The sequence below is a fragment of the Anopheles funestus genome, chromosome 2RL, assembly GCF_943734845.2.
Source record: "Anopheles funestus chromosome 2RL, idAnoFuneDA-416_04, whole genome shotgun sequence".
NCBI classification, from domain to species: domain Eukaryota; kingdom Metazoa; phylum Arthropoda; class Insecta; order Diptera; family Culicidae; genus Anopheles; species Anopheles funestus.
In genome coordinates, this window is record NC_064598.1 from 89271179 (window position 1) to 89296311 (window position 25133).

The 25133-nt window shown below is 36.8% G+C and overlaps 1 protein-coding gene across 1 annotated transcript; it reads right to left on the reverse strand.

Annotated features, from left to right (window-relative positions):
* Positions 1-17510: 17510 nt before the first annotated feature.
* On the reverse strand, positions 17511-24990 carry LOC125762146 (nonsense-mediated mRNA decay factor SMG5). Its single transcript, XM_049423962.1, has 5 exons — positions 24090-24990; positions 20126-23033; positions 19912-20044; positions 19669-19827; positions 17511-19584 (listed from the first exon to the last, which is right to left on the reverse strand). Exons 1-5 carry the CDS (start codon positions 24125-24127, stop codon positions 19367-19369), a joined length of 3456 nt encoding a protein of 1151 aa, XP_049279919.1. The 5' UTR covers positions 24128-24990; the 3' UTR covers positions 17511-19366.
* Positions 24991-25133: the final 143 nt, after the last annotated feature.

The following is a 25133-nucleotide window of genomic DNA, read 5'->3' on the forward strand; positions in this document are numbered from 1 at the left end:
AATCTATAAAATTTCCTATCTCCTAGGCTCATTATTGAATCAAGTTTTGCCTATAACTCGGTCGGTACCCAACGGATCGCCAATCTTTAACTTGTGATCGATAGATGGCACCAATGGCTACATTTTCTTCTTGGACGGCCATGCCCTCAGATGTCTGTGCCAGAAGTTATTCGAGGAACCAAGTTCCATACCCTGTTTGCGAAAATGTAAAATTTTACTCATTTTTGCACCAAGTTTTGCCTATAACTCGGTCGGTACCCAACGGATCGCTAATCTTTAACTTGTGGTCGATAGATGGCACCAATGGCTACATTTTCTTCTTGGACGGCCATGCTCTCAGATGTCCGTGTCGGAAGTTATTCGAGGAACCAAGTTCCATACCCTGTTGAGAAAATGTAAAATTTTCCTCATTTTTCAGCAATTTAGCAAAATTTATAAATGTGATATATTTGAATGCGAATTTGTTGCAATAAGTTTCTTTTCACTCAAATAATGCTTTAAATTAAAAAAAGAATAAAAAATCAGAAAAAAATTTTAAAAAAATTTTCAACTCGAAAATTTCATAAGGGGTACCCCTTGCCATTTTTTTGAGAAATTTTGCAAAAAAAAATTAAATTGATTTATTTTAATGCCAATTGGTTCAAATAAGTTTCTTTTCACTCAAATAATGCTTTAAATTGAAAAAGATTAAAAAATTGTAATAAAATAACAAAAAAATCTATAAAATTTCCTATCTCCTAGGCTCATTATTGAATCAAGTTTTGCCTATAACTCGGTCGGTACCCAACGGATCGCCAATCTTTAACTTGTGATCGATAGATGGCACCAATGGCTACATTTTCTTCTTGGACGGGCATGCCCTCAGATGTCTGTGCCAGAAGTTATTCGAGGAACCAAGTTCCATACCCTGTTTGCGAAAATGTAACATTTTACTCATTTTTGCACCAAGTTTTGCCTATAACTCGGTCGGTATCCAACGGATCGCTAATCTTTAACTTGTGGTCGATAGATGGCACCAATGGCTACATTTTCTTCTTGGACGGCCATGCTCTCAGATGTCCGTGTCGGAAGTTATTCGAGGAACCAAGTTCCATACCCTGTTGAGAAAATGTAAAATTTTCCTCATTTTTCAGCAATTTAGCAAAATTTATAAATGTGATATATTTGAATGCGAATTTGTTGCAATAGGTTTCTTTTCACTCAAATAATGCTTTAAATTAAAAAAAGAATAAAAAATCAGAAAAAATTTTAAAACAAATTTTCAACTCGAAAATTTCATAAGGGGTACCCCTTGCCATTTTTTTGAGAAATTTTGCAAAAAAAATTAAATTGATTTATTTTAATGCCAATTGGTTCAAATAAGTTTCTTTTCACTCAAATATTGCTTTAAATTGAAAAAGATTAAAAAAATGTAATAAAATAACAAAAAAATCTATAAAATTTCCTATCTCCTAGGCTCATTATTGCACCAAGTTTTGCCTATAACTCTGTCGGTACCCAACGGATCGCCAATCTTTAACTTGTGATCGATAGATGGCACCAATGGCTACATTTTCTTCTTGGACGGGCATGCCCTCAGATGTCTGTGCCAGAAGTTATTCGAGGAACCAAGTTCCATACCCTGTTTGAGAAAATGTAAAATTTTACTCATTTCTGCATCAAGTTTTGCCTATAACTCGGTCGGTACCCAACGGATCGCTAATCTTTAACTTGTGGTCGATAGATGGCACCAATGGCTACATTTTCTTCTTGGACGGCCATGCCCTCAGATGTCTGTGCCAGAAGTTATTCGAGGAACCAAGTTCCATACCCTGTTTGAGAAAATGTAAAATTTTACTCATTTTTCAGCAATTTAGCAAAATTTTTTAAATGTGATATATTTGAATGCGAATTTGTTGCAATAAGTTTCTTTTCACTCAAATAATGCTTTAAATTAAAAAAAGAATAAAAAATCAGAAAAAAATTTTAAAAAAATTTTCAACTCGAAAATTTCATAAGGGGTACCCCTTGCCATTTTTTTGAGAAATTTTGCAAAAAAAATTAAATTGATTTATTTTAATGCCAATTGGTTCAAATAAGTTTCTTTTCACTCAAATAATGCTTTAAATTGAAAAAGATTGAAAAATTGTAATAAAATAACAAAAAAATCTATAAAATTTCCTATCTCCTAGGCTCATTATTGCATCAAGTTTTGCCTATAACTCGGTCGGTACCCAACGGATCGCCAATCTTTAACTTGTGATCGATAGATGGCACCAATGGCTACATTTTCTTCTTGGACGGGCATGCCCTCAGATGTCTGTGCCAGAAGTCATTCGAGGAACCAAGTTCCATACCCTGTTTGAGAAAATGTAAAATTTGACTCATTTTTGCACCAAGTTTTGCCTATAACTCTGTCGGTATCCAACGGATCGACAATCTTTAACTTGTGGTCGATAGATGGCACCAATGGCTACATTTTCTTCTTGGACGGCCATGCTCTCAGATGTCCGTGTCGGAAGTTATTCGAGGAACCAAGTTCCATACCCTGTTGAGAAAATGTAAAATTTTCCTCATTTTTCAGCAATTTAGCAAAATTTTTTAAATGTGATATATTTGAATGCGAATTTGTTGCAATAGGTTTCTTTTCACTCAAATAATGCTTTAAATTAAAAAAAGAATAAAAAATCAGAAAAAATTTTAAAAAAAATTTTCAACTCTAAAATTTCATAAGGGGTACCCCTTGCCATTTTTTTGAGAAATTTTGCAAAAAAAATTAAATTGATTTATTTTAATGCCAATTGGTTCAAATAAGTTTCTTTTCACTCAAATAATGCTTTAAATTGAAAAAGATTAAAAAATTGTAATAAAATAACAAAAAAATCTATAAAATTTCCTATCTCCTAGGCTCATTATTGCATCAAGTTTTGCCTATAACTCTGTCGGTACCCAACGGATCGCCAATCTTTAACTTGTGATCGATAGATGGCACCAATGGCTACATTTTCTTCTTGGACGGGCATGCCCTCAGATGTCTGTGCCAGAAGTCATTCGAGGAACCAAGTTCCATACCCTGTTTGAGAAAATGTAAAATTTTACTCATTTCTGCATCAAGTTTTGCCTATAACTCGGTCGGTACCCAACGGATCGCTAATCTTTAACTTGTGGTCGATAGATGGCACCAATGGCTACATTTTCTTCTTGGACGGCCATGCCCTCAGATGTCTGTGCCAGAAGTTATTCGAGGAACCAAGTTCCATACCCTGTTTGAGAAAATGTAAAATTTTACTCATTTTTCAGCAATTTAGCAAAATTTTTTAAATGTGATATATTTGAATGCGAATTTGTTGCAATAGGTTTCTTTTCACTCAAATAATGCTTTAAATTAAAAAAAGAATAAAAAATCAGAAAAAAATTTTAAAAAAATTTTCAACTCGAAAATTTCATAAGGGGTACCCCTTGCCATTTTTTTGAGAAATTTTGCAAAAAAAATTAAATTGATTTATTTTAATGCCAATTGGTTCAAATAAGTTTCTTTTCACTCAAATAATGCTTTAAATTGAAAAAGATTAAAAAATTGTAATAAAATAACAAAAAAATCTATAAAATTTCCTATCTCCTAGGCTCATTATTGCATCAAGTTTTGCCTATAACTCTGTCGGTACCCAACGGATCGCCAATCTTTAACTTGTGATCGATAGATGGCACCAATGGCTACATTTTCTTCTTGGACGGGCATGCCCTCAGATGTCTGTGCCAGAAGTCATTCGAGGAACCAAGTTCCATACCCTGTTTGAGAAAATGTAAAATTTTACTCATTTTTGCACCAAGTTTTGCCTATAACTCGGTCGGTACCCAACGGATCGCCAATCTTTAACTTGTGATCGATAGATGGCACCAATGGCTACATTTTCTTCTTGGACGGGCATGCCCTCAGATGTCTGTGCCAGAAGTCATTCGAGGAACCAAGTTCCATACCCTGTTTGAGAAAATGTAAAATTTTACTCATTTCTGCATCAAGTTTTGCCTATAACTCGGTCGGTATCCAACGGATCGCTAATCTTTAACTTGTGGTCGATAGATGGCACCAATGGCTACATTTTCTTCTTGGACGGCCATGCTCTCAGATGTCCGTGTCGGAAGTTATTCGAGGAACCAAGTTCCATACCCTGTTGAGAAAATGTAAAATTTTCCTCATTTTTCAGCAATTTAGCAAAATTTATAAATGTGATATATTTGAATGCGAATTTGTTGCAATAGGTTTCTTTTCACTCAAATAATGCTTTAAATTAAAAAAAGAATAAAAAATCAGAAAAAAATTTTAAAAAAATTTTCAACTCGAAAATTTCATAAGGGGTACCCCTTGCCATTTTTTTGAGAAATTTTGCAAAAAAAATTAAATTGATTTATTTTAATGCCAATTGGTTCAAATAAGTTTCTTTTCACTCAAATAATGCTTTAAATTGAAAAAGATTGAAAAATTGTAATAAAATAACAAAAAAATCTATAAAATTTCCTATCTCCTAGGCTCATTATTGCATCAAGTTTTGCCTATAACTCGGTCGGTACCCAACGGATCGCCAATCTTTAACTTGTGATCGATAGATGGCACCAATGGCTACATTTTCTTCTTGGACGGCCATGCCCTCAGATGTCTGTGCCAGAAGTTATTCGAGGAACCAAGTTCCATACCCTGTTTGCGAAAATGTAAAATTTTACTCATTTTTGCACCAAGTTTTGCCTATAACTCGGTCGGTATCCAACGGATCGCCAATCTTTAACTTGTGGTCGATAGATGGCACCAATGGCTACATTTTCTTCTTGGACGGCCATGCTCTCAGATGTCCGTGTCGGAAGTTATTCGAGGAACCAAGTTCCATACCCTGTTGAGAAAATGTAAAATTTTCCTCATTTTTCAGCAATTTAGCAAAATTTTTTAAATGTGATATATTTGAATGCGAATTTGTTGCAATAAGTTTCTTTTCACTCAAATAATGCTTTAAATTAAAAAAAGAATAAAAAATCAGAAAAAAATTTTAAAAAAATTTTCAACTCGAAAATTTCATAAGGGGTACCCCTTGCCATTTTTTTGAGAAATTTTGCAAAAAAAATTAAATTGATTTATTTTAATGCCAATTGGTTCAAATAAGTTTCTTTTCACTCAAATAATGCTTTAAATTGAAAAAGATTAAAAAATTGTAATAAAATAACAAAAAAATCTATAAAATTTCCTATCTCCTAGGCTCATTATTGAATCAAGTTTTGCCTATAACTCGGTCGGTACCCAACGGATCGCTAATCTTTAACTTGTGGTCGATAGATGGCACCAATGGCTACATTTTGTTCTTGGACGGCCATGCTCTCAGATGTCCGTGTCGGAAGTTATTCGAGGAACCAAGTTCCATACCCTGTTGAGAAAATGTAAAATTTTCCTCATTTTTCAGCAATTTAGCAAAATTTATAAATGTGATATATTTGAATGCGAATTTGTTGCAATAGGTTTCTTTTCACTCAAATAATGCTTTAAATTAAAAAAAGAATAAAAAATCAGAAAAAATTTTAAAACAAATTTTCAACTCGAAAATTTCATAAGGGGTACCCCTTGCCATTTTTTTGAGAAATTTTGCAAAAAAAATTAAATTGATTTATTTTAATGCCAATTGGTTCAAATAAGTTTCTTTTCACTCAAATATTGCTTTAAATTGAAAAAGATTAAAAAATTGTAATAAAATAACAAAAAAATCTATAAAATTTCCTATCTCCTAGGCTCATTATTGCACCAAGTTTTGCCTATAACTCTGTCGGTACCCAACGGATCGCCAATCTTTAACTTGTGATCGATAGATGGCACCAATAGCTACATTTTCTTCTTGGACGGCCATGCCCTCAGATGTCTGTGCCAGAAGTCATTCGAGGAACCAAGTTCCATACCCTGTTTGAGAAAATGTAAAATTTTACTCATTTCTGCATCAAGTTTTGCCTATAACTCGGTCGGTACCCAACGGATCGCTAATCTTTAACTTGTGGTCGATAGATGGCACCAATGGCTACATTTTCTTCTTGGACGGCCATGCTCTCAGATGTCCGTGTCGGAAGTTATTCGAGGAACCAAGTTCCATACCCTGTTGAGAAAATGTAAAATTTTCCTCATTTTTCAGCAATTTAGCAAAATTTATAAATGTGATATATTTGAATGCGAATTTGTTGCAATAGGTTTCTTTTCACTCAAATAATGCTTTAAATTAAAAAAAGAATAAAAAATCAGAAAAAATTTTAAAACAAATTTTCAACTCGAAAATTTCATAAGGGGTACCCCTTGCCATTTTTTTGAGAAATTTTGCAAAAAAAATTAAATTGATTTATTTTAATGCCAATTGGTTCAAATAAGTTTCTTTTCACTCAAATAATGCTTTAAATTGAAAAACATTAAAAAATTGTAATAAAATAACAAAAAAATCTATAAAATTTCCTATCTCCTAGGCTCATTATTGAATCAAGTTTTGCCTATAACTCGGTCGGTACCCAACGGATCGCTAATCTTTAACTTGTGGTCGATAGATGGCACCAATGGCTACATTTTCTTCTTGGACGGCCATGCCCTCAGATGTCCGTGTCGGAAATTATTCGAGGAACCAAGTTCCATACCCTGTTGAGAAAATGTAAAATTTTCCTCATTTTTCAGCAATTTAGCAAAATTTATAAATGTGATATATTTGAATGCGAATTTGTTGCAATAAGTTTCTTTTCACTCAAATAATGCTTTAAATTAAAAAAAGAATAAAAAATCAGAAAAAATTTAAAAATAAATTTTCAACTCGAAAATTTCATAAGGGGTACCCCTTGCCATTTTTTTGAGAAATTTTGCAAAAAAAATTAAATTGATTTATTTTAATGCCAATTGGTTCAAATAAGTTTCTTTTCACTCAAATAATGCTTTAAATTGAAAAAGATCGAAAAATTGTAATAAAATAACAAAAAAATCTGTAAAGTTTCCTATCTCCTAGGCTCATTATTGCATCAAGTTTTGCCTATAACTCTGTCGGTACCCAACGGATCGCCAATCTTTAACTTGTGATCGATAGATGGCACCAATGGCTACATTTTCTTCTTGGACGGCCATGCCCTCAGATGTCTGTGCCAGAAGTTATTCGAGGAACCAAGTTCCATACCCTGTTTGAGAAAATGTAAAATTTTACTCATTTCTGCATCAAGTTTTGCCTATAACTCGGTCGGTACCCAACGGATCGCTAATCTTTAACTTGTGGTCGATAGATGGCACCAATGGCTACATTTTCTTCTTGGACGGCCATGCCCTCAGATGTCCGTGTCGGAAGTTATTCGAGGAACCAAGTTCCATACCCTGTTGAGAAAATGTAAAATTTTCCTCATTTTTCAGCAATTTAGCAAAATTTATAAATGTGATATATTTGAATGCGAATTTGTTGCAATAGGTTTCTTTTCACTCAAATAATGCTTTAAATTAAAAAAAGAATAAAAAATCAGAAAAAAATTTTAAAAAAATTTTCAACTCGAAAATTTCATAACGGGTACCCCTTGCCATTTTTTTGAGAAATTTTGCAAAAAAAAATTAAATTGATTTATTTTAATGCCAATTGGTTCAAATAAGTTTCTTTTCACTCAAATAATGCTTTAAATTGAAAAAGATTGAAAAATTGTAATAAAATAACAAAAAAATCTGTAAAGTTTCCTATCTCCTAGGCTCATTATTGCATCAAGTTTTGCCTATAACTCGGTCGGTACCCAACGGATCGCCAATCTTTAACTTGTGATCGATAGATGGCACCAATGGCTACATTTTCTTCTTGGACGGCCATGCCCTCAGATGTCTGTGCCAGAAGTTATTCGAGGAACCAAGTTCCATACCCTGTTTGCGAAAATGTAAAATTTTACTCATTTTTGCACCAAGTTTTGCCTATAACTCGGTCGGTATCCAACGGATCGCCAATCTTTAACTTGTGGTCGATAGATGGCACCAATGGCTACATTTTCTTCTTGGACGGCCATGCTCTCAGATGTCCGTGTCGGAAGTTATTCGAGGAACCAAGTTCCATACCCTGTTGAGAAAATGTAAAATTTTCCTCATTTTTCAGCAATTTAGCAAATTTTTTTAAATGTGATATATTTGAATGCGAATTTGTTGCAATAAGTTTCTTTTCACTCAAATAATGGTTTAAATTAAAAAAAGAATAAAAAATCAGAAAAAAAATTTAAAAAAAATTTTCAACTCGAAAATTTCATAAGGGGTACCCCTTGCCATTTTTTTGAGAAATTTTGCAAAAAAAATTAAATTGATTTATTTTAATGCCAATTGGTTCAAATAAGTTTCTTTTCACTCAAATAATGCTTTAAATTGAAAAAGATTAAAAAATTGTAATAAAATAACAAAAAAATCTATAAAATTTCCTATCTCCTAGGCTCATTATTGCATCAAGTTTTGCCTATAACTCTGTCGGTACCCAACGGATCGCCAATCTTTAACTTGTGATCGATAGATGGCACCAATGGCTACATTTTCTTCTTGGACGGGCATGCCCTCAGATGTCTGTGCCAGAAGTCATTCGAGGAACCAAGTTCCATACCCTGTTTGAGAAAATGTAAAATTTTACTCATTTCTGCATCAAGTTTTGCCTATAACTCGGTCGGTACCCAACGGATCGCTAATCTTTAACTTGTGGTCGATAGATGGCACCAATGGCTACATTTTCTTCTTGGACGGCCATGCCCTCAGATGTCCGTGTCGGAAGTTATTCGAGGAACCAAGTTCCATACCCTGTTGAGAAAATGTAAAATTTTCCTCATTTTTCAGCAATTTAGCAAAATTTATAAATGTGATATATTTGAATGCGAATTTGTTGCAATAAGTTTCTTTTCACTCAAATAATGCTTTAAATTAAAAAAAGAATAAAAAATCAGAAAAAGTTTAAAAAAAAATTTTCAACTCGAAAATTTCATAAGGGGTACCCCTTGCCATTTTTTTGAGAAATTTTGCAAAAAAAATTAAATTGATTTATTTTAATGCCAATTGGTTAAAATAAGTTTCTTTTCACTCAAATAATGCTTTAAATTGAAAAAGATTGAAAAATTGTAATAAAATAACAAAAAAATCTGTAAAGTTTCCTATCTCCTAGGCTCATTATTGCATCAAGTTTTGCCTATAACTCTGTCGGTACCCAACGGATCGCCAATCTTTAACTTGTGATCGATAGATGGCACCAATGGCTACATTTTCTTCTTGGACGGCCATGCCCTCAGATGTCTGTGCCAGAAGTTATTCGAGGAACCAAGTTCCATACCCTGTTTGAGAAAATGTAAAATTTTACTCATTTCTGCATCAAGTTTTGCCTATAACTCGGTCGGTACCCAACGGATCGCTAATCTTTAACTTGTGGTCGATAGATGGCACCAATGGCTACATTTTCTTCTTGGACGGGCATGCCCTCAGATGTCCGTGTCGGAAGTTATTCGAGGAACCAAGTTCCATACCCTGTTGAGAAAATGTAAAATTTTCCTCATTTTTCAGCAATTTAGCAAAATTTATAAATGTGATATATTTGAATGCGAATTTGTTGCAATAAGTTTCTTTTCACTCAAATAATGCTTTAAATTAAAAAAAGAATAAAAAATCAGAAAAAATTTAAAAAAAAATTTTCAACTCGAAAATTTCATAAGGGGTACCCCTTGCCATTTTTTTGAGAAATTTTGCAAAAAAAATTAAATTGATTTATTTTAATGCCAATTGGTTCAAATAAGTTTCTTTTCACTCAAATAATGCTTTAAATTGAAAAAGATTGAAAAATTGTAATAAAATAACAAAAAAATCTGTAAAGTTTCCTATCTCCTAGGCTCATTATTGCATCAAGTTTTGCCTATAACTCTGTCGGTACCCAACGGATCGCCAATCTTTAACTTGTGATCGATAGATGGCACCAATGGCTACATTTTCTTCTTGGACGGCCATGCCCTCAGATGTCTGTGCCAGAAGTTATTCGAGGAACCAAGTTCCATACCCTGTTTGCGAAAATGTAAAATTTTACTCATTTCTGCATCAAGTTTTGCCTATAACTCGGTCGGTACCCAACGGATCGCTAATCTTTAACTTGTGGTCGATAGATGGCACCAATGGCTACATTTTCTTCTTGGACGGCCATGCCCTCAGATGTCCGTGTCGGAAGTTATTCGAGGAACCAAGTTCCATACCCTGTTGAGAAAATGTAAAATTTTCCTCATTTTTCAGCAATTTAGCAAAATTTATAAATATGATATATTTGAATGCGAATTTGTTGCAATAAGTTTCTTTTCACTCAAATAATGCTTTAAATTAAAAAAAGAATAAAAAATCAGAAAAAATTTAAAAAAAAATTTTCAACTCGAAAATTTCATAAGGGGTACCCCTTGCCATTTTTTTGAGAAATTTTGCAAAAAAAATTAAATTGATTTATTTTAATGCCAATTGGTTAAAATAAGTTTCTTTTCACTCAAATAATGCTTTAAATTGAAAAAGATTGAAAAATTGTAATAAAATAACAAAAAAATCTGTAAAGTTTCCTATCTCCTAGGCTCATTATTGCATCAAGTTTTGCCTATAACTCTGTCGGTACCCAACGGATCGCTAATCTTTAACTTGTGATCGATAGATGGCACCAATGGCTACATTTTCTTCTTGGACGGCCATGCCCTCAGATGTCTGTGCCAGAAGTTATTCGAGGAACCAAGTTCCATACCCTGTTTGCGAAAATGTAAAATTTTACTCATTTCTGCATCAAGTTTTGCCTATAACTCGGTCGGTACCCAACGGATCGCTAATCTTTAACTTGTGGTCGATAGATGGCACCAATGGCTACATTTTCTTCTTGGACGGCCATGCCCTCAGATGTCCGTGTCGGAAGTTATTCGAGGAACCAAGTTCCATACCCTGTTGAGAAAATGTAAAATTTTCCTCATTTTTCAGCAATTTAGCAAAATTTATAAATATGATATATTTGAATGCGAATTTGTTACAATAAGTTTCTTTTCACTCAAATAATGCTTTAAATTAAAAAAAGAATAAAAAATCAGAAAAAAAATTTAAAAAAATTTTCAACTCGAAAATTTCATAAGGGGTACCCCTTGCCATTTTTTTGAGAAATTTTGCAAAAAAAATTAAATTGATTTATTTTAATGCCAATTGGTTCAAATAAGTTTCTTTTCACTCAAATAATGCTTTAAATTGAAAAAGATTGAAAAATTGTAATAAAATAACAAAAAAATCTATAAAATTTCCTATCTCCTAGGCTCATTATTGAATCAAGTTTTGCCTATAACTCGGTCGGTACCCAACGGATCGCCAATCTTTAACTTGTGATCGATAGATGGCACCAATGGCTACATTTTCTTCTTGGACGGGCATGCCCTCAGATGTCTGTGCCAGAAGTTATTCGAGGAACCAAGTTCCATACCCTGTTTGAGAAAATGTAAAATTTTACTCATTTCTGCATCAAGTTTTGCCTATAACTCGGTCGGTACCCAACGGATCGCTAATCTTTAACTTGTGGTCGATAGATGGCACCAATGGCTACATTTTCTTCTTGGACGGCCATGCCCTCAGATGTCCGTGTCGGAAGTTATTCGAGGAACCAAGTTCCATACCCTGTTGAGAAAATGTAAAATTTTCCTCATTTTTCAGCAATTTAGCAAAATTTATAAATGTGATATATTTGAATGCGAATTTGTTGCAATAAGTTTCTTTTCACTCAAATAATGCTTTAAATTAAAAAAAGAATAAAAAATCAGAAAAAATTTAAAAAAAAATTTTCAACTCGAAAATTTCATAAGGGGTACCCCTTGCCATTTTTTTGAGAAATTTTGCAAAAAAAATTAAATTGATTTATTTTAATGCCAATTGGTTAAAATAAGTTTCTTTTCACTCAAATAATGCTTTAAATTGAAAAAGATTGAAAAATTGTAATAAAATAACAAAAAAATCTGTAAAGTTTCCTATCTCCTAGGCTCATTATTGCATCAAGTTTTGCCTATAACTCTGTCGGTACCCAACGGATCGCCAATCTTTAACTTGTGATCGATAGATGGCACCAATGGCTACATTTTCTTCTTGGACGGGCATGCCCTCAGATGTCTGTGCCAGAAGTTATTCGAGGAACCAAGTTCCATACCCTGTTCGAGAAAATGTAAAATTTTACTCATTTCTGCATCAAGTTTTGCCTATAACTCGGTCGGTACCCAACGGATCGCTAATCTTTAACTTGTGGTCGATAGATGGCACCAATGGCTACATTTTCTTCTTGGACGGCCATGCCCTCAGATGTCCGTGTCGGAAGTTATTCGAGGAACCAAGTTCCATACCCTGTTGAGAAAATGTAAAATTTTCCTCATTTTTCAGCAATTTAGCAAAATTTATAAATGTGATATATTTGAATGCGAATTTGTTGCAATAAGTTTCTTTTCACTCAAATAATGCTTTAAATTAAAAAAAGAATAAAAAATCAGAAAAAATTTAAAAAAAATTTTCAACTCGAAAATTTCATAAGGGGTACCCCTTGCCATTTTTTTGAGAAATTTTGCAAAAAAAATTAAATTGATTTATTTTAATGCCAATTGGTTCAAATAAGTTTCTTTTCACTCAAATAATGCTTTAAATTGAAAAAGATTGAAAAATTGTAATAAAATAACAAAAAAATCTGTAAAGTTTCCTATCTCCTAGGCTCATTATTGCATCAAGTTTTGCCTATAACTCTGTCGGTACCCAACGGATCGCCAATCTTTAACTTGTGATCGATAGATGGCACCAATGGCTACATTTTCTTCTTGGACGGCCATGCCCTCAGATGTCTGTGCCAGAAGTTATTCGAGGAACCAAGTTCCATACCCTGTTTGCGAAAATGTAAAATTTTACTCATTTCTGCATCAAGTTTTGCCTATAACTCGGTCGGTACCCAACGGATCGCTAATCTTTAACTTGTGGTCGATAGATGGCACCAATGGCTACATTTTCTTCTTGGACGGCCATGCCCTCAGATGTCCGTGTCGGAAGTTATTCGAGGAACCAAGTTCCATACCCTGTTGAGAAAATGTAAAATTTTCCTCATTTTTCAGCAATTTAGCAAAATTTATAAATATGATATATTTGAATGCGAATTTGTTGCAATAAGTTTCTTTTCACTCAAATAATGCTTTAAATTAAAAAAAGAATAAAAAATCAGAAAAAATTTAAAAAAAAATTTTCAACTCGAAAATTTCATAAGGGGTACCCCTTGCCATTTTTTTGAGAAATTTTGCAAAAAAAATTAAATTGATTTATTTTAATGCCAATTGGTTCAAATAAGTTTCTTTTCACTCAAATAATGCTTTAAATTGAAAAAGATTGAAAAATTGTAATAAAATAACAAAAAAATCTATAAAATTTCCTATCTCCTAGGCTCATTATTGCATCAAGTTTTGCCTATAACTCTGTCGGTACCCAACGGATCGCTAATCTTTAACTTGTGATCGATAGATGGCACCAATGGCTACATTTTCTTCTTGGACGGCCATGCCCTCAGATGTCTGTGCCAGAAGTTATTCGAGGAACCAAGTTCCATACCCTGTTTGAGAAAATGTGAATTTTTCCTCATTTTTGCACCAAGTTTTGCCTATAACTCGGTCGGTATCCTTCGGATCGCCAATCTTTAACCTGTGGTCGATAGATGGCACCAATGGCTACATTTTCTTCTTGGACGGCCATGCCCTCAGATGTCTGTGCCAGAAGTTATTCGAGGAACCAAGTTCCATACCCTGTTTGATAAAATGTAAAATAGTCTTCATTTTTCAGCAATTTAGCAAAATTTATAAATGTGATATATTTCAATGCGAATTTGTTACAATAAGTTTCTTTACACTCAAATAATGCTTTAAATTAAAAAAAGAATATAAAATCAGAAAAAATTTTAAAAAAAATTTAAACTCGAAAATTTCATAAGGGGTACCCCTTGCCATTTTTTTGAGAAATTTTGCAAAAAAAATTAAATTGATTTATTTTAATGCCAATTGGTTCAAATAAGTTTCTTTTCACTCAAATAATGCTTTAAATTGAAAAAGATTGAAAAATTGTAATAAAATAACAAAAAAATCTATAAAATTGCCTATCTCCTAGGCTCATTATTGCATCAAGTTTTGCCTATAACTCGGTCGGTACCCAACGGATCGCTAATCTTTAACTTGTGATCGATAGATGGCACCAATGGCTACATTTTCTTCTTGGACGGCCATGCCCTCAGATGTCTGTGCCAGAAGTTATTCGAGGAACCAAGTTCCATACCCTGTTTGAGAAAATGTGAATTTTTCCTCATTTTTGCACCAAGTTTTGCCTATAACTCGGTCGGTATCCTTCGGATCGCCAATCTTTAACCTGTGGTCGATAGATGGCACCAATGGCTACATTTTCTTCTTGGACGGCCATGCCCTCAGATGTCTGTGCCAGAAGTTATTCGAGGAACCAAGTTCTATACCCTGTTTGATAAAATGTAAAATATTCTTCATTTTTCAGCAATCTAGCAAAATTTATAAATGTGATATATTTGAATGCGAATTTGTTGCAATAAGTTTCTTTTCACTCAAATAATGCTTTAAATTGAAAAAGATTGAAAAATTGTAATAAAATAACAAAAAAATCTATAAAATTGCCTATCTCCTAGGCTCATTATTGCATCAAGTTTTGCCTATAACTCGGTCGGTACCCAACGGATCGCTAATCTTTAACTTGTGATCGATAGATGGCACCAATGGCTACATTTTCTTCTTGGACGGCCATGCCCTCAGATGTCTGTGCCAGAAGTTATTCGAGGAACCAAGTTCCATACCCTGTTTGAGAAAATGTGAATTTTTCCTCATTTTTGCACCAAGTTTTGCCTATAACTCGGTCGGTACCCAACGGATCGCCAATCTTTAACTTGTGATCGATAGATGGCACCAATGGCTACATTTTCTTCTTGGACGGGCATGCCCTCAGATGTCTGTGCCAGAAGTTATTCGAGGAACCAAGTTCCATACCCTGCTTGAGAAAATGTAAAATTGTCCTCATTTTTCAGCAATTTAGCAAAATTTATAAATGTGATATATTTGAATGCGAATTTGTTGCAATAAGTTTCTTTTCACTCAAATAATGCTTTAAATTAAAAAAAAATAAAAAATCAGAAAAAATTTTAAAAAAAAATTTCAACTCGAAAATTTCATAAGGGGTACCCCTTGCCATTTTTTTGAGAAATTTTGCAAAAAAAATTAAATTGATTTATTTTAATGCCAATTGGTTCAAATAAGTTTCTTTTCACTCAAATAATGTTTTAAATTGAAAAAGATTGAAAAATTGTAATAAAATAACAAAAAAATCTATAAAATTTCCTATCTCCTAGGCTCATTATTGCATCAAGTTTTGCCTATAACTCTGTCGGTACCCAACGGATCGCTAATCTTTAACTTGTGATCGATAGATGGCACCAATGGCTACATTTTCTTCTTGGACGGCCATGCCCTCAGATGTCTGTGCCAGAAGTTATTCGAGGAACCAAGTTCCATACCCTGTTTGAGAAAATGTGAATTTTTCCTCATTTTTGCACCAAGTTTTGCCTATAACTCGGTCGGTATCCTTCGGATCGCCAATCTTTAACCTGTGGTCGATAGATGGCACCAATGGCTACATTTTCTTCTTGGACGGCCATGCCCTCAGATGTCTGTGCCAGAAGTTATTCGAGGAACCAAGTTCTATACCCTGTTTGATAAAATGTAAAATATTCTTCATTTTTCAGCAATCTAGCAAAATTTATAAATGTGATATATTTGAATGCGAATTTGTTGCAATAAGTTTCTTTTCACTCAAATAATGCTTTAAATTAAAAAAAGAATAAAAAATCAGAAAAAATTTAAAAAAAATTTTCAACTCGAAAATTTCATAAGGGGTACCCCTTGCCATTTTTTTGAGAAATTTTGCAAAAAAAATTAAATTGATTTATTTTAATGCCAATTGGTTCAAATAAGTTTCTTTTCACTCAAATAATGCTTTAAATTGAAAAAGATTGAAAAATTGTAATAAAATAACAAAAAAATCTATAAAATTGCCTATCTCCTAGGCTCATTATTGCATCAAGTTTTGCCTATAACTCTGTCGGTATCCAACGGATCGCCAATCTTTAACTTGTGATCGATAGATGGCACCAACGGCTACATTTTCTTCTTGGACGGCCATGCCCTCAGATGTCTGTGCCAGAAGTTATTCGAGGAACCAAGTTCCATACCCTGTTTGATAAAATGTAAAATATTCTTCATTTTTCAGCAATCTAGCAAAATTTATAAATGTGATATATTTGAGTGCGAATTTGTTGCAATAAGTTTCTTTTCACTCAAATAATGCTTTAAATTAAAAAAAGAATAAAAAATCAGAAAAAATTTAAAAAAAATTTTCAACTCGAAAATTTCATAAGGGGTACCCCTTGCCATTTTTTTGAGAAATTTTGCAAAAAAAATTAAATTGATTTATTTTAATGCCAATTGGTTGCAATAAGTTTCTTTTCACTCAAATAATGCTTTAAATTGAAAAAGATTGAAAAATTGTAATAAAATAACAAAAAAATCTATAAAATTGCCTATCTCCTAGGCTCATTATTGCATCAAGTTTTGCCTATAACTCTGTCGGTACCCAACGGATCGCCAATCTTTAACTTGTGATCGATAGATGGCACCAATGGCTACATTTTCTTCTTGGACGGCCATGCCCTCAGATGTCTGTGCCAGAAGTTATTCGAGGAACCAAGTTCCATACCCTGTTTGAGAAAATGTAAAATTTTACTCATTTTTGCACCAAGTTTTGCCTATAACTCGGTCGGTATCCTTCGGATCGCCAATCTTTAACCTGTGGTCGATAGATGACACCAATGGCTACATTTTCTTCTTGGACGGCCATGCCCTCAGATGTCTGTGCCAGAAGTTATTCGAGGAACCAAGTTCCATACCCTGTTTGATAAAATGTAAAATATTCTTCATTTTTCAGCAATTTAGCAAAATTTATAAATGTGATATATTTGAATGCGAATTTGTTGCAATAAGTTTCTTTTCACTCAAATAATGGTTTAAATTAAAAAAAGAATAAAAAATCAGAAAAAATTTAAAAAAAAAATTTCAACTCGAAAATTTCATAAGGGGTACCCCTTGCCATTTTTTTGAGAAATTTTGCAAAAAAAATTAAATTGATTTATTTTAATGCCAATTGGTTGCAATAAGTTTCTTTTCACTAAAAAAATGTTTTAAACAAAAAAAAGAATAAAAAATTATAAAAAATTTAAAAAAATCTACAAATTTTGCAATCTCTTAAGGCTCATTTTTGCATCAACTTTTGCCTGTAACTCGGTCGGTATCTAACAGGTTGCCAATCTTTAACCTGTGACCTGTAACCTGTTTATTCGAGGAACCAAGTTCCATACCCTGTTTGAGAACGGCGGGGTTACGAATAGTTTTTTTTCGGACCAATTCAGATTTCAAAAGACAGCATGTGTTCCATCAATTAGGATTTTTATTTAATGCGAGCTCGGCAAAGAAAATTAAGCATAATAGTTTTTGTTTTTGTGTGTGTGTAGTACGCGTAGGCAAAGAACTGAAACATAATTTTAAGATACTTTTCTCTTTAGTTTTTTCCCCTGTTTGTCTGCCGCTTATCACCGTTTTATTACGCGGATAAAAAGAAATAGTTTCTAATTCAGTGTCGTCTAACATTTCAACAGATAGTTTAAACTAGATTAGGAGTCTGGTTCATTGTTGGTAATTCAAAACAAAAGTTGGACTTTACTTAGTTGGAGACCCATTAATACTTATCGCTTCGAACTGTGTAGAATCGTTACAAAATGGAAAACATAGATGAAACTTGAGATCCAATATCGCACGTACGAACAAGTACTTTCTGCCTGTGATCACCATAAACGTAGGGAAGAATAATTTTAGTTGTACATTTTATAGGAATATCGTAACCGATTTGCAAATGACCATTTTGAACAGAATGTTTTACGGAATAATATGAATGATTGCCAGAAAGCTGAGTTCCTCAACTTTTCGAGCTGTACAATGAACCATCGTGTTTTGCTAACGCACAATGGAACGTTAGTCTCTGTGAAATGTATAAATTCTCCTTCGAATCAATTTGTTGCTTTGTTGAACGAAAAATGAAAGATTAACAAAAGTAAGTATGGATGTTTAAGCCGGTTTATGATTAAAATTAAAGAATAATGAAGAACGAAGAAAATCGATGCTTGCAAAAGATAGCCGCACAATGCAATGCGTTTGCGCTTCTTTGCGCGAACGATTTCAAATTTTGCGCGGAATGGTTCTTACGAGTCTAGACGCGTGGTTTTTGCTTGCTCCAAACTTCCAACTCTTAACCAAATGATGATTGGGAGAAAAGTTTTCCACAATCGCTCGCTTTGCTACTGAATGGTCTTGTAGTTGCACAATTTCAACGGTGTCGAGCAAACACCTACATTCACGAAAACCATCACACGATCTGGGTGATGCGGATGCTGGAAGGTTATGTTCAACGTGGTGTTTCCAAAGAGCAAAATACCGAACAAACAATTTTGTTTTGATGAAATCGTTTCGGTTGCTGTTAGTAAAATGGCTCCACAGAAACCCACGCGCGCCACCTCTTCCGAACGTTAACCTAACCACACAGCGATGGCTTCCTAAATACAAATGATTTGTTTTTGCTCCTCGTCAGAGACTTCCCATTCCGTCTTTATCCAAGTTTTCTCCTTTCTAACAAGAACAAATTAAATATCTCTTCAGCCTTGCTTCAATTTTTGCTTCGTCTCTCTCTCTCCCTTTTCCTTTCTTTCTCTTTTTCTCTCTCACTCTCCTTGCTGGTGTTAATTTCTCTGGCGTACTGCAGGCGCCTGCCCCTCGGTATGAAAAACCTCTTTCAACCGGACACGGGACACCAAATTCTGAACAAGGCAAATATGATGTTTCCACTTGATTTTCGAATGCCCAGAAGATGGAGAGATTATGCGAACACACACACAGCTACCGTACTGGATTTTAGGGTTAGGATGAAGGAACATAGACACAAGGATGCCGTAAGCAATCGCGAGGGCCCTTTGTATCCTTCCGTCGTAGCGTCGCTCAACCCTTTCACTGTCCTCCCAGTCTGTTGGCAGAAAACACGGAAGGTAGCACATAGAAGGTTGGACGCTGGAAACACGACTCCACCCTTTGAGTTGGAGGAGAGAGGAATGAATTTGCTATTGCTGTTGATGCTCGTTTTTTCTGCTTCTGTTTGCCTTTTACGGTGTTTGTTCGCTGCAGAGTTTTAGACCAAAGACCAACACTCCTGTTCGGCCGAGAACGCTAACGCCGTTGTTCATTTCCTCTTGTAGCTAGAGTAGAACGTGACAATTTGCTCGAACTTGACCGGTATGGCCTCCAGGATGCCGATGTAGCTGCTACCGTTGCAGAGTTTCTTTTCCTGCAGATTGTCTCCCGACAGGTAGGTGATGATGTCGTTATCATTATCGGCTTGGTTAGTCACGATGTGGTTACAGAACTGAACGATCTGATTGAATACCGCACCTTCGCGATCTGTTCAAAAGGGAATATACGAAAAAACCATCATTATTTGCCTTTGATCGTTCCATACCACAGCAATCCTTTACTATTACTAACCTAACTTTTTCGGAATTTTCACCAATGGCATCGGCAATGATTCATGATTCTTCTGCGCACGCAGGAAACGATTGCCCTTGCTAAACTCAACCTCCATCCACTTGATGGCGTTACGTGCACCTTCGCTGTGCTTTTTCAATTCATCCAGGTCACCCAAAACTGTTGCAAAGAGAAATCATGATATAAGTAGGGATGCAATTTTCCAAGCTTCGGCTCTATAAATGAATGGCCGAAAAAACGTACCAGCACCCGGAATCAGAACGACAAATTTCTTTGTTCTGATCAAATTCTTCACTATGGAAGTGTACTCGGTCAGACACTTCGAATCCAACACCAAATACGGTGTCAACGTTACGTTACCAGCTCGTTTATTCACCTGAAAACAGAGATAGGAATGTATTCTTGTTTTGTTCCAACATTCACATACACCTTTCCTTTCAACATTAAATCATCTTACCTTTGATTCAAGCGTTTCGACCTCATTCCGTAACCACAGCTGACCCATAATTGCGCTGATATCACCTTTTTCCTGAGGTGCCGCAGCTTTCTTCTCCCGCTGGATCTCATCGCCAGCATCATCCGAGACTCCGTTGTGTCCGGTGCCAGCAGTACCACGTTGCATCAACATTCCATTAGCACGGTTATGAAGGTAACCTTTCTTCGTAAACAGCGTCGGAGCTGCTGCAGCTTCGGCCATCAACCCATAGTCGTCGTTTCCATTCCGTGCCTTGTTGCGCATCCGGTTACGCTGACGCTTGTTAGGCTCCCGCGTAAGTAGAACATCATTCGCCGATTCCTCACGGCGTTGATCATTATTTTCGTTCGTTCTACGACGATGCTTAACCTCTACTACTGCAGTTCCTTTTGTCGTGCGGCCAGTACGTGATTGACTGTACGATAGAACACGGGATTTGCTTCCTCCGTCGCCACTACATACTACATTCCAATCCCGCTTGTTTGCACCACCGTTTCGTCCCACCATCGTTTCACCCTTGCGTCTCTGTTTCCCACCGTTCCGTTGACCTTTAGATGAAGATTTGTTGCGACCATTGTTGCTGCCATCGCTTCCATGATAACCCATACGCACTTTGAATGCACGCACCTTTGGTTGGAAGCAGTAGTCGAACTTTTTCGACTTGCACACGGCAAATCCGAAGTCAACCATCTTCATCAGGCGAAGGAAACTTTCATCTTCCTGGCCAATGCCCAGCTTGTACGGTGTTTCCCACAGCAGACCCTCCTGTGCCGGTTCGAATAGCGGGAAGCGCTTCATCGCAATGTCCTCCTGCAGCGGAATGGTACGACGCACGTTAAAGATGGCCTGCAGATCATCGCGCAAGCCCTGGACAGTAATCAGATCCCGCGTGAAGTAGAATCGGTTCGTGAAAAAGTCCAAATTGAAGCAGTTCAGCAGCTTCATGATATTGTGCAGAAATTCCGGGTTCGATTGATAGCAATTGTGCAGCACATCCATATTGCACAGCAACCAGTCGAACAGGATCTTTAGCGAACGCATCGTTCGCTCGCCCTGGGCAAACTCTAGCACAATGTTAGGATCCAGCTTTTGGTAGCGTTTTTTAAACTTCAATTGCTCCGGAGCTAACTCCTCGCCAGCGATGATATCTTGCGGTTCGTCTTCATTTCGCTGCGCCGTGTGATCATCTGCTTCATCGTCGGAACGATCACGATCCTCCTCCTGATCGTCAACTTCTTCATCAGAATATTCATCGTACGATCCGTAGCTTGACAGTGACATTACATCATCTTCGTCTTCCTCCTCCTCTGCGCTGCTGCTGTTGCTAAACTCCGTTCCCGATCTATCGTAGTAATCGTCCTCCGATACATCCTCGTCTTCGTCTCCATAGCGTTCGCCATCTTCCGAATCGCTTTCATTCGAATATGCACGTCTACGACGACGGGAATGCTTCTTCTGACGACTATTCGTTCCCTTGCCACGACCATTTTCGGTACCATTTCCAGTTCCGCTAGCAATGGTCGACGTTGACGATCCCTTGCCAACATGATTCGCAACTTCGTTCTCCTTGTTACCGCGACTATCCTGGCTGCCCGTTCCTTCCTCAACGCCGGATGATGATTTTTGATCCTTGGAATACATCGTCGACCCGTTCCTAATTTTGTCCCGAGCACGATGCACCTGTGCACTGTAGCGTTGGTACCGGCGAAGGTAAAGCTCCTGGAACTGCGCATCCTCACGGCTGCGCTCGCTCGTGAACTTTTCAAAGCTGGACGTGCACCACTGGAGCAGTTCCGAGCAGAGCGCCACTAAAAACGCGTTCAAGCTGTAAATCTTATCCGAGTTGATCAGCTTGATGCGATGCATGCAAAAGAACAGAATCGACACAATCTTAAACAGCATATCATCCGTCAGATAGTACTCTTCTAGCAGCTGCCGAATACTAAGGATCTTCTTAAACTCCATCAGCACCGAGTGGCACAGGGCGTTAAAGTCGGTGACGACCTTGTCGTAAAAGAACACATCCACCACCAGCAGAAAGGTAGCGATAAACTCGTCCACCAATATATCATTTCCGTCCACGACACCATTCGCTAGCTCACCGCCACACTCCAGGTGGCGAATGTTCTTCTGAAAGATTACGTTTACGTTCGCTTCGCTGCACTCGAACGGAATTACACAGCATAGCGAATACAGATAATGGTACACCGCATCGAGATGCCCGTTCTGTCCACCGACCAACATGCCGAGCTGATTCTGTGGCATGCCCATCTTCGGGTTTAGCTTGAATGCTTCCAGATAGTACTTGCGGGTACGTTCGCGCAACTGCATCCGATTGCCGATACCGAACTCGAGCTGATAGCGATGCAAATCTCCCAGCGCGATCAACAGCGCTTGGATCGTCTCCAGTGCGTACGCAATTTCTTGCTTGGTGTAAAGCTCCTTTGCAGCAGCGTCATCCAACGCTTGCAGCTGCAGCAGTGAGTAGCACGATGGTTCCTCACGTAGCATCTCCATATCGTAGTCCTCTAGCAAAGTCAAGTCAACCAGGTAGCGTAACGAATCCAGGTTGAAGATTTGCTCGAAACGCAGCACGATGGCCTTGAAGTAGTTGATGCCCTCGCGTATCAACCGGTCAGCGGCATGCAGCAGCGCCGTCCCATTTGCACGGCCCTTCTGACGTTTCAGCACAGAGACCACATCGTAGTAGCCCTTGCGCCACAGAATTTCCCGCGATTTCTGACCGACACATTCGAAATCTTCAAATATTAGTTGTATACACTGCGAGACCAGTACGCGATGGCTAAGCTGGAAACTTGGCTGCAGAATGTCGTCCACCGTGAGTGTCGCCTTCTGTTCGTCCTGTACCTTCACCAGGGTGTACACGGACCTGGTAAGAAGACAGTAAAGATAAAATGGATGATATTTTTTATAAAAGACTCCCTTTTTTTTGGCACAAAAAGCAATGATTTTTTCCCCATTTATGTTTACTTTGCGAACCCAATCATGACTGTTTACTTTTGCCGTGCTGTTATCTGTACGCAGGGGGTGAGACTCGTTATCACTTAGTGAGAATTGTAACGCCAACTCAATTAGGATTACAGGTATAATAGCACACTTAAGAATAATATGTTAAGCATTACAAGCAAAACACTTCTCCGCCTTATTTGTGATAACGCAAACAGGCATATGGAAACTGCAACTGCTATACATTTCGTGTGGGATCTGCTTCACATATTTGAGCAAATTCACAAAAAGTACAGAAAAGCAATAAATATTGTGTATTATCTTTGCTTCTGCACGGATTTAAAAAAAGTGAAGAAACACGTTTCGTTAACAAAACACTATGTGCCCGTGTACGCGTACATATGAGCCGAAGGCGCACACTGAAATAAGAATGCCAATGCATACGTGACGAACAGCAGCGCATCCAATACGTGTTACGCACAAAACAGTTCTTATCGATCATGAACGCGAAGTTTAATTTCTTTATACGAACCATATCAAATGTTTTCGGTTCTTTTGTGTACGATTAGCATTCATTTAATTCTTTCGCTTTTTACTTGCGAGAAATATCACCATACTGACGTTTCGACGTGACTGCAGGGACAAAACGAAGGGAAAAAAACATACGCTGCTCACTAACACAATCACACACACACACGTCGTCATCGCCATAATAAAAGCTGTTCCGTGTATACGGCGCTCTGTCGCAGGATGGTGAAATCGGATTTCCACGAGGTTGCTTCCTGACGCATGCAATATGGCTTCCATTGGTGCACTTCCCGAAATGCATTAACTAACCGATTGATGGACGTACAGTGGACAATTGTACAGAACACTGTATAGCTTACGCACATTCGCGAATCCACCCCACGTACCTTAACCTAAAATGACATCGCATAACGCACTGTGAAGGTAAAGTGCATACGAATCTCTTCCTTACCTGAACAGTTGCTTCACGTCGTTGCTAGAATATTCCATGATGTGAGAAAACGCACTGCACCCGCCGCGGTGGGTGGTGATTCGGGAAACTGCACCAATCTAACCGCTTGATTATCCTTTCGAAACTTGTCCCACTGTTCACACAAAACCGTCTGATTACGTCGTTTTTTAGTCGCTCTATCGTTCCCAAGGTTGTATGAGTACGTCGTGCTGTGCGCCGTAGTTCGTCGTACGATGAATGTGTGTTGCTGTTTCAATACGCTGCGTATCTCTGCTTGGTTGGCCTTCCTCAGCTATGCTTACTTTTCAGCACTACACAGCGCTTCACCGTGTTCGTCGTAGCCTACTACTGTGTGGTTCAGTGCTGCAAGATAGGCACGGCGATGGTTTATTTTCAGCACACAATTCCACTATCTGTTGAGTAGTAGTACGTAGCGTTGCAAAAACACAGCAAAATCAATCGAATGCACTTGAAAGCAACCCGGGCGTTCCCCTTTGCTGGGTTTGCCTCTATTTAGGATGTCCTTTACTTGATCCTATTCGTATGAATCTTTGCACGTTCACAGGCCGTTGCGTTTCCGTCAGGAGGTGCTACCGCACAGTACCAGCAAATTAAGGCGGGATTCGTCGAGTGCTGCAGCAACCAGCGATGGAACGGTAGATGATTTCACTTGCTTGCCAGCGCTAGCAATGACCAATGGCAACAACATCTTCAGAGCATGATCACCAATATTATTCCTCATCACAAACTAGCCAACGTATTCGTAGCAAAATACTTTGCTAAACGCTATATGCGCTCTAACTAGCACGCTTCTGTTTTTGAAGCTCTACGCGAGCGAAAACGATTTTTGATTTCACAACACTTCGCAGTTCAATGTGGTTATGGGAATCTGTCATTTCTTTGCTTCCTAGGAAAACCGTCGATGGCGCTGGTGCTCGACGAATCGATGAAACAGAGTGCGATAACCCATGCAACAGTTTATTTTATTTTTCAGAAAATTTTCAAAAATTATATTTTGTAGAGAAAGGAACACTGCGTGTTGAA